Here is a 10,357-nt window from a genome sequence, read left to right on the forward strand (position 1 = left end):
GAACTTTGAACAGCTGCAATGTCTCAGTCCCACTCCCTCAGAGTCCAGTGGGCTTGCACTATGTGGTACCCAGGAGAGGACTCAGGTCATCAGGCTAGGTGGCAAGCGCCCTTACCAACTGGGTCATCTCACTGACTCCAAGGTGCTCCTCTAAAAAGTAAAATGTGCAACGTATTGGACATGAGACGCACATTCCTTAGTGCTCACAATAGAAGAGCCGTTGATGTCAAGTAAAAATAACGTGGTGTGTGTGTGTGTGTGTGTGTGTGTGTGTGTGTGAGAGAGAGAGAGAGAGAGAGAGAATGTGCAAGAGAGAAAGAGGGGGGCATTTCTCTGTGTACCCCTGGCTGTCCTGGAACTCACTCTGTAGACCAGGCTAAGGTGTGAGCCCCCACCACCCAGCCACCTTCCAATTTTAAATCCATCATATTCCACATGTAAAATCTGAGAAATTTTATATTCTTACAGGAGAACGTAGCATCCTGCAAGGCCCTCAGCCTGGATGTAAGGGCTATGCTAGACCTGGCTGCATCTCTAGGATCCACTTCCAGCAGCCTCACTGTGGGGTTTCAGCATTGACTTGGGCTCTCTTCTGGCAGCGTGCCTTACTATTTGGCTTGGGGAAGCTGGCTGTTTGCGTGGTTGTTTGTGGCTCGACACCTGTTTATGCTTACCTTTGCTTTCCCAGTCTTTGGAGCAGGTTGACACGCTGTGCTATAAAATTATTCGAACACCGTCACCCTTTATCATTTATTAGTGTGAAAGTGAAGTCAGCATGGAGGCCGCAAGTTGGCCCCGGATGCCAGAAGCGCTTCCTAACATCTCCTAACCACACCTTCCGGCACACTCCTCAAGGTGGCGCTCTTCAGGAATCCACTAGCGACTTGGAAACGGAACCAGATCAATTTCATCTACGTCAGCATCCCTCAGTCCTCTGGCTGGGCCCATTCTCAAGCCTCACCTGAGTTTCTAAGAGTTCTGTCACCTGTATTTCTCCCTCAGATCCATATCTTTCCAGTCCCGGTTCACAATCAGACTAAATTCCTTCTCTAGCACTTTCTATTGCCAGTTTCTGGCTCACACCTCACCTTTTCTCAAACTTGGGCATCTAGATCCCCCACGACCACTTCTGATAACCTGCGTTCTCCCGCTAACACCTGCATGAGAATGTTTGGTTTTCTTCCCTCGGTTTTTTGGGCAAAATCAGCCGCTATCTCCCAAAGCTTCTTAAGCAGGAAACTTTGCAATGATGATGCCTATAAAAAGCCTGCCTTTTCCTACGTTACTCCTCCCCACTCAGGAAGGGAGAGGCCCCGTCCTAATTTGTGGGTCCACCATCTACACCCACATGAAAAGCATCAGACAGGCTCTCTCCTCGGGCTTCCTACGGAAGGCTGAGTCCAGGGCATGATTCCTTCCTTCCTTCCAGACAGCAACGAGATGAGGAGACGCCCGAGAACTTCTTCTATTTCATAGACTTTCAGAGACACAACGCTGAGGTCGCAGCTTTCCACCTGGACAGGTAGGTGCGGCCCCTGGAGATGCCACATACTGCAAGGGCCAGTCCCCCTGGGGAGGGGTGCTACCCAGACCTCTGGGAAGAACTCGACAATACTTGTCCTTCTGGCTTTTCATCTCTTCTACCTCACGTGTAGCGCCTTCAATTTCTCCTTCCAACCCCATTAGGTTAAACACACAAGGCCTTTAAATGTAATGAACAATTTATGCATGTTTTTATTTTATCTTTATATTTTTTATTAATCTTTTTGTTTGTTTTGCTGAGATGGACTGTTATGTAGCCCAGCTTGGCCTCTACTTCACTCCATAGCTGAGGCTAGATTTGAACTGATTCTCCAGTCTCTGCTTCCCAAATGTTGGGATTACAGATATACACCGCTATGCCTGGAAAAATGAAACAATTTAGAAGACAGTCACATTGCCATGGTAGCGATGACATTGCCTTCTGTCCTACTTCCTGATCTGGAGATGAGAAATGCAATCCTATTTACCATAAAATCAGAACACGTATTTGGTCCAGATCCTCAAGTGACTAGCATGCACATTCAAGTCTGAGAAATACTGACCAGGACACAAAGTAGATGCTGGGAGCATTCACTCAGGAGCTCAATGGAAGAAGGACCCTTCCTGCATAACATTCAGGGTGGGATCTGCCCTGGACTTGATCGGGTCCATGCAGCAGAAACATCCTGAGCTGCTACACCGCTGCTATATTGAGACACACAAGCCAGGTCCTAACAAGCTTTGGCACAGGTACGGGGCTCTTCCCCAGCCCCTGTCTGGCCCTCAAATCTGAACAAGGCTCCTTCTCTTCCAGGATTCTAGACTTCCGACGGGTGCCGCCAACAGTGGGGAGGCTAGTGAATGTCACCAAGGAAATCCTAGAGGTCACCAAGAATGAAATCCTGCAGAGTGTTTTCTTTGTCTCTCCAGGTGCAGTATCAGCCAGAGGCGTCATGTCCGCCGTTAGGTTCAGTGGTGGTTTGAGCTCTGCTATTAACACAAGCATTGTTGGGGTGGGAGGGTGCTGCAGCCCAACACTTCCACCCAGGCCTGCTTAAACATAGCACCAGATAAACTATGGACAGTAAAAAGGTGTGTGAGATGCTGAGCCATCCCCACAATGCTGGCCTCCCGGGAGCCAGAGATTATCTGTCCAGCCTACCAAAGAATGTTCACCACATTATAGAATGCTGTGAGACATTTGAAACTTGGTACCCAAAATGTTCTGTTTAGTAGCATCTTCTAGGCCCAACAGCCTTTTCCCGAGCTGGGAGTTCAAACACCCCATCCTACTCCTAAGGGGTTTCTTAGGGCAGAAGATGACATAGCTCTAAACCCCCACTTTACTTCTCTCTCCTCCCTCCGCTTCCAGCTAACAACGTGTGCTTCTTCGCCAAGTGTCCGTACATGTGCAAGACTGAGTACGCGGTCTGCGGCAACCCACACCTGCTGGAGGGCTCCCTCTCTGCCTTCCTGCCGTCCCTCAACCTGGCCCCCAGGCTGTCTGTGCCCAACCCCTGGATACGCTCCTACTCACTGTCGGGAAAAGAGGAGTGAGTTGGCTTCCTGACCACAGCACCAGGGCCGCGGTCCTGCTCTTCAGAGTGGCCACAACTACCACTAACAGCTGCCCCGATCCTCTTATTGATCCTAGGGCCAACAGATTAGATGGTCACTTCCTGCAGTAAAGTGCTTATTCTATAGCAAAGAACCGCATAGGAGGCTGGGGAGATGCTCAGTGGGCAGTGCTTGCCGTGCAAGCATGGAGACCAGAGTTCAGATTCCCACTTAAAGCCAGGCAGGGATGGCAGCTACCTGTCATCTGAGCATATGAGAGACAGAGACGCTGGCTCCCCACCACAAAGTGGCTAGATAGACCAGAGAGAAGTGGCAAGTTCTGGGTTCAGCAACGACATCACTTCAATAAATAAAGTGGGGAGGGATGGAGGAAGACACTGGACATCAACTTCAGGCCCCACACACATGTGCACATACACACATGAACATGTGTACATACCACATGCATACCACATGCACCTCAATAAAGAAGCACACAGAGCTGAGGGAGTGAAACCCCGAGCAAAACCCACTGGCTGTATGCCCAGGGCCTAACATATCTGCACAGCAGACACACCAAAGGAGCGGGCTCAACAAACAGGTCCATTGGCAAATCACTGCAGTTCTGATGGGAAGAAAAGATGACAGAATTTCTGACAGACAGGACTTTGTGAGGCTGTGTGAAGGCAGGGCATGTAGCAGAGGCCAGTCTGTGGGGGTTCATGGGTGGTGTAGGAGTTCTAGAGAAACAAGACAAAGAGCAACCCAGTGTGATGCCTGCCTTCCCATCACCTGGAATCTGCAACCTCCCTTCCCCCAGAGTCCTCCCGAAGAGAGCCAGCTACCGCCTAGCATCCTGAGGTCACTAGCCCAGGGCAAGCTTGGGGGAGCAGGGATTCGGGAATGTGGGGACCGTGTGGAGAGGGCCCCCAACACCCTGGCATCTTGGCTTTTCCAGCCCCAGGACTTCTTCTCCCCCTCAGGTGGGAGCTCAACCCCCTCTACTGCGACACAGTAAAGCAGATCTACCCGTACAATAGCAGCAACAGGCTCCTCGGCATCATCGACATGGCCATCTTTGACTTCCTGATTGGTAGGTACCCCACGCAGGGCACCTGGCAGAACTGCACTGTCTGTGCTTGGCCGAGGATTCTGGGAGACCTGAGCAAAGTCACAGCCTGGATGAGGAGGGGCAAAGAGCCCTGCATCTCCCGTATACTCGGGGGGGGGGGGGTGAAGTCCAAGGAAACAAAGTTAACATGCCCTGGTTTCTTGGAAGAGGGTTGGGGTGGCACAGGTATTTATTGAGGGGGTTGCCACTGGTGAGACAGATGCACCACCCTGCCATAAGACCCGAATGGGCATCAGACCGGAGGCTGGATGTTCTCTTCACTCAGGAGAGGAAGCCAGCATGAAGGTGAGAAATAAGTATATAGTATTGGGAGGGCCAAAGTGAGGCCTCGGCTCCACAAACCAGTAATTCTACCATCTAGTCCCTCTATGACCAGGCAAAGACAATGCATGTTTGAGGATGTCTGGGCTGAGAAAACCCAACATTGATATGTACAAGAGGCACAGCGGCACAATGCTGCTCACTAGGCTGCCAGGCTGAGGCTGAGGGAGGGGTAGAGTAAAAAGCCCGGAACCGCTGATTGTGCTCAATACTCAGGCTCCTGTGTTCCACTCCCAGAAGGCAGGTCAGGATCTTTCAGACCTCTGGCCTTCAAACCCTTGCTCTGATCTCTCCCCTCCGTTGCAGGAAACATGGACCGCCACCATTATGAGATGTTCACCAAGTTTGGGGATGACGGGTACCTTATTCATCTTGATAATGCCAGAGGGTAAGCGCCTGTGCCCACGTCCCAGCTCTCCCTGTCTCCAGCCATGCTTCCTGCGGCCACTCGGACACTGGAGGCCCTGAGGAGGGCCTGCGCTTTGCTAAGTACCACTGAGCCTCCAGTGTTAGAGCACTCTGGGGCCCACCAGGGAACCAGGCTGAGCGTCCCCGTATCTTTTCACTAGCCTTTACTTTCCTATAAGCAGACAGCTTCAGCCGCTGGCCTGCAGAGGCAGAAGGAGCTTGGTTGTAACTTCAGAGGCTTTTGTGACCTGAGGAGGGAGCTGTTGAGACAGCTGCCCTGATATCTGGCACCTTACCCCAATTAATTCAATAAAGTGTGAGGGAAGAGAGCATCCAGAGAGTGAAAGACTCCAGGCTTGCTGAAGCCCGTTTCTTCTCCCAGGTTTGGACGACATTCCCAGGACGAAGTCTCCATCCTCGCCCCTCTCTCTCAGTGTTGCATGTAAGTGTCTATTCTATGACATACCAAGGGCAGGCGGCAATTCAGACATTTCGTCCTGCTGGGAGCCTAGCATGGAAGCCTTCATCGGTTTTCCCTGGTCAAGGACATTATGGGCAGAATGATGTCAGCTTGTCAGCTTCCCCAGTGCGACTTCCTTCAGTGCGACTTTCCCCAGCAAAATCTGCTTTAGCAGAAACCGAGTTTAGGTCTGATCTTTTAAAGTCGCCAACTTTAATCTTTGGCCCACTCTGATAAGGATCCACTTTTGCTCTCTGATATTAATAGTCAGCCCTTCACTTTTCCTGGTCCTCATGTAGGCTCTGAAATATTGCTATTTCATCACCATCTTCTAAGCAAAACCCTGACCGAAGTCTGGTAAGCTGGGTCAGACTGCAACTCCATCCCCTTCTCCAAAGGACACCTACTTCTGTATCTGTGGCATTTTAGCCAGGCTGGTGACGGTAGGTCCCTCTTGGCTAGAGCTAATTATAAAGGTGTGACTCCGACCTAACAAAACCATCCCATTGGTTCCCCTTGGCACATGCGTGATCCAAATCAACACCTGGGGTTAACCTAAGCATCTCTCCCCCTGGAAAGGATGAGCAGTTGTTTGTATCCAAAATCAGCCAGTTATGCTGCTTGTCTGAGTCTAAAAGGAATCAAAACTCTAAAGTCAAAATGGACCTAGTGGCTTGTCATTCCTACGGTATTAGAATCTGACGCAGGAGACACATTCTGAAGTTGACAAGTGGAGGTTAGATTTTTAGACAACAATTTCACCTACTGGAAGCTTCTTCCATCAGCTTTAAATCTTAAAAAATAAAAATAAACAAGCTCAAGTGCCACTTCATTTGACTCTGTTATCACCATCAGAGTAATTGCACATGGCTTAGCATCACCATGGATGGCATTACAATGACTAGAGTTCTCAGTTCAGTGGGTAAAGGGACCAGAGTTGATCTGCAGGACCCACATGGTAGAAAGAACCAAGTCGAAGTTGCCCTCTGACTTACACACACATGCACACATGCGTGCGCGCACACACACAAAGATGTGACAGAGTGCTAACAGCTTGGCAACTCCTGACTAAAGACAATTGGACGAAGGCTGCTGCCCTACCGCTAGTTCTTTTTCTACGTGGCTTTCACTGAACTGTGTTTGCCTAGAAATAACATCTCCAAGAATACAGGCTGCAAGAGCTGTTGGTGGGGACTGGGCAAGTGCAGACCAAGCTCCTCTCCCTAATTTGCTGACCTGGTCCCACTGGCTTTGTCTCACCAGGATAAAAAAGAAAACACTTCTGCACCTTCAGCTGCTGGCTCAGGCTGACTACAGACTCAGTGACGTGATGCGGGAGTCACTTCTACAAGATCAGCTTGCCCCTGTCCTCACAGAACCCCACCTCCTGGCTCTAGACCGCAGACTCCAAATCATCCTGAAGACAGTAGAGGACTGCATAGAGGCCCACGGGGAACAGAGGGTCGTAGCTGATGGCCGAACACAACAGTCAGCCCCAGACTCTGGCCAGGCTAATCTGACAAGCTAACGGCTAGCTATAAGGGTAAAACCTCAGGACACACAATTGGAGCCAGCGACGGGTGATGGTGTGTGGGCCCCTGCTGCCCCATTCCACCCTGGGGTGCTGCAGGCCAAGTCATGAGCTCAGGGAGGAGGCAGGGATGCTTTGAAAGAGCAAGTGGGATCCACCAAGCCTTATCTTTACCCTTGGATGGAGGTCACTGCTTTTACAGTGCACTGGCTGGGGCCCTGTCTTCCTAGCAAGCTCTGGCTCCGTCAAGGCTGTGGACTGTCTTCTGAGCACACTGTGAAACCCGGAGCTGGGCCAGGCTTGGAAGGTGTGGAGGCCCTGTTCCCGGGAAGTTTTTACTCTACCATGTCAAATAAAGGGACATCAAGTGGACAAGTGGCTTCCTCCAAGTCCTTACTGTATATGCAGGTACAGTATACTCCCTGTTCCACATTTTAAAAAACTCATCTCCCAAACAGACCTAAAACCTATAAATCTCAAGTTGATGCAAAAATAAAAAATCACCCTTTCCACTGACATTCCAGTCCCTAACACTATTTAAACACAATAATCCCCACCAAGTCACTCTCCAGTAACTTCTTGGCAATACTAACCAAAGGTAAGTTTGCTCAGAAAAGGGGCACTTCAGTCTGAAGAGAACCGGCAATAGGAGCTGTGTGGCTCACAACCGGCCGAGTGCTTGCTTAACAGATGCAGAGCCCTTGGTTGGACCCTCCCATCCCCCCAGCACCACATAAAACCAAGCAGGCTGGCAATGCTCACAAGGCCAGCACTCAGGAGGACCAGAAATTCAGACATCCTCAGCTACACAGCGAGTTCAAGGCTAGCCTAGGCTGGGTGAGAAAATAACACGGTTAAGTCAAAACTGACGGTCGACACCCAGGGGAAACTGGCAGCAAGTTCGGATAGCACGGGTGAAGAGCCAAGTAAAAATAAATGGCTTCAGCAGGTCACTTTATCTTCTGATAAAGGCCAGAGGATCAAAAAGAATGAGGGAAGAAGGAAGAGGCAGCCCAAAGAGCAGCAAAGTCAAGAACTACAAACGGTCAGACCTCTACCTATGTCCAAAGACAGACAGGACAAACAAGGGTGGCGCTGTTTTGGTCTTCTGACTTGAGGGCTCGTGATCTTCCCCTCTACCTCCCAAGTGCCTGGGTGACAGGCATGAGTCATCGTGATTGTCTTGCAGTGGATGGTTCTGACTCATCCTAGCACCCCACATTACGGGTGCACAATCCCTAAATCCAGTTTGCTCAATAACCTTGCTTCTGTTCGCCTTGAAGTCTTGCCATGCCCCAGACACTTTACCAGCCTGAAAATTGACACACAGGTTCGCAACCCTCCTGAATGTGCACAACTCCCTGCCTCCAATGTGCAAGGAAGAGAACTAAGGCTCCCAAAAGATTAAAATCATATCATTTTGTGGTTTTGGAAAGTTTGTGAAGTTAAATTTGTTAGCTGTAAAGAAAAATTACGCTGGGCATTGTGACTCATGCGAGCAAATCCTAGCCCTTGAGGGGCTGAGACAAAAGTGTAAAGTTGAGAAAGCTGGTCTGGGCTACGGAAAGAAAAAAAGGCAAAACTCAGCTCTTTAACAGAAGAAGCATGGTGCTGAAGACTCTCCCATCCAGGGAGGCCCTTTCATGAGAGGCACCGCTTCCTATCATCAGCGTTTCTGCTCTCCCCACGGGGGAAGCACTAGGGAGTCACTGAAGAATGGGGGTGTGTGTGTGTGGAGTCCTTATGTTCAAAGAAGAAAGGGCTGAGACTTTCCACCAGTCTCAGGGGAGCTGCAGTCCGTCTCCAACACACCATCCCTTGACATAGACTAGTTTCTGAACATTCTAGAAAATTTCTGCTCTACTTTTCAAAACCCAAGTAACTGAATTTGATCATAATCTGTTAAATAATGCTGAATAACTACATAGACTTTTACTTTTAAAATTCAATCTTTCTAACAACAACAAAAAAAAAACCCTTAAGACTAGCATTTTTCAAAAACGCCAGAAAACAAAAGCATTCCATTCTCAGAGGTATCAAGTTCTTAAGGCTTGCTCATGCGCAATCATTGCTCAACTTCCCACGAAAAAGTATTCTGAGTCTGTGTGAAAACTTTCCATGCTACCACTGACAAGCAAATGAAACAGACGAAGGCCATATGTTGTATGAACTGGGAGAAACCAGTTTGGAGGGATATGCCACAGCATTCTCAAAAACCAGATAATTTAGACCTCAAGCCAACTCTCTCGTATGCAGCAGTTCAGTCCTATGAAACCCCTGGCCGCTGAACTGGCAGATTATTACTGTCCCTAGGAGAAAAGCCAAGTTCGGCTCCGCGGACTCTCTAGTCAAATTCGCCAGCTCAGAACTACAGAATCTCACCTTGTGTGGTCAAGATGCATCGGTTTACACTGTTGGTCCTTTTAACACTGCATCTGCCTACTCTACACTTTCACAGGAAGCTACAGTTTCTCACACTCGGGAACGTGAGCCAACACATGAGCACTATCCTTAGGGACCTTTTAAATAGTGGTAAGTGTGAAAACACACCAAAAGTGACACATTCGCGATGGACTGCTAAAATGAGGTTGCAGATCCTTTAGGGCTGGGTAGGAAAGCGTGCACTCGAGAAGCCTGTTTTCACTGCTCAGCTCACGCTGCAGGCGGTATAGTGCCCAGGTCACACTTAAATCTCAAGTCCTCCAAGAATGCTGCTGCTGGTGTAGTGATCTCAGGCTCACATTAAACTGTACCAAGCAGGCAAACCTGCAAACACGGAAGCCGCAGACCAAGAACCGGTTGCAACTCATTGGGATTAACGAAGAAAAAGCTCTCCATCTAGTGGCGACTTTTTAAAATCACAAAGCTAGTCGATCTAGTTCTTACACAAAGAAAATGAACCCACGGATGGTTTTAGTTACAGGGAGTCACAATGAAGTCACAGCTCTGGTTATGCCAAAAACGAATTTTAGCTGTGTACGTATACGAAAATGGTGATTCCTATGAAAATACCCCAAAATGTAAGAAGGAAGAAAGATACTTGGGGTTCACCACGACATACATGCTGGAGGGCCAATTATAAAACAGTCAGCCAGTGTTCCTAACACTACCCCAGGGCTTAGGGTCCAACCACTTGTGGCTGGAGATAAAGTGATACAAGTCAACAGAACAGAATCCCACTGACGCTGTGCTACTTCAGTTTTAAAATGTCCAGGCAATGGCTATACAGAAGGATTAGATGATGCTGAGGACCATTCGGCTGGTGGAAGGGAATTCTGAAGTACAAGGTACCCCTTACAAAGCAGCACTCGGGCACTGACGCTGGCTTCCCGGCACGTGCAGATCCCAGGTACCAATACCCTGAGTAACTCATTAGCTCACTCCTCAAACCTGAGGAGTAAACATTAGAAACCAGGCTTGCTATGTG

At 49.2% G+C, this 10,357-nt stretch overlaps 1 protein-coding gene across 2 annotated transcripts in view; it reads left to right on the forward strand.

Moving 5' to 3' along the window:
- Positions 1–7,305, forward strand: part of Fam20a (FAM20A golgi associated secretory pathway pseudokinase) — a 50,914-nt gene extending 43,609 nt beyond the window's left edge. The window contains exons 5-11 of one of the 2 annotated variants that reach the window (XM_075990251.1): positions 1,430–1,522; positions 2,336–2,451; positions 2,894–3,074; positions 4,062–4,171; positions 4,838–4,919; positions 5,322–5,381; positions 6,663–7,305. In XM_075990251.1, coding sequence (XP_075846366.1) covers positions 1,430–1,522; positions 2,336–2,451; positions 2,894–3,074; positions 4,062–4,171; positions 4,838–4,919; positions 5,322–5,381; positions 6,663–6,927 — 907 coding nt within the window. In that variant the 3' untranslated portion in view covers positions 6,928–7,305. The remainder of the gene's footprint in view (positions 1–1,429; positions 1,523–2,335; positions 2,452–2,893; positions 3,075–4,061; positions 4,172–4,837; positions 4,920–5,321; positions 5,382–6,662) is intronic. The other variant, XM_075990249.1, reaches the window with a different exon arrangement.
- The last annotated feature ends 3,052 nt before the right edge of the window (positions 7,306–10,357 follow it).

The sequence above is a fragment of the Microtus pennsylvanicus genome, chromosome 11, assembly GCF_037038515.1.
Source record: "Microtus pennsylvanicus isolate mMicPen1 chromosome 11, mMicPen1.hap1, whole genome shotgun sequence".
In the NCBI taxonomy this organism is placed as follows: domain Eukaryota; kingdom Metazoa; phylum Chordata; class Mammalia; order Rodentia; family Cricetidae; genus Microtus; species Microtus pennsylvanicus.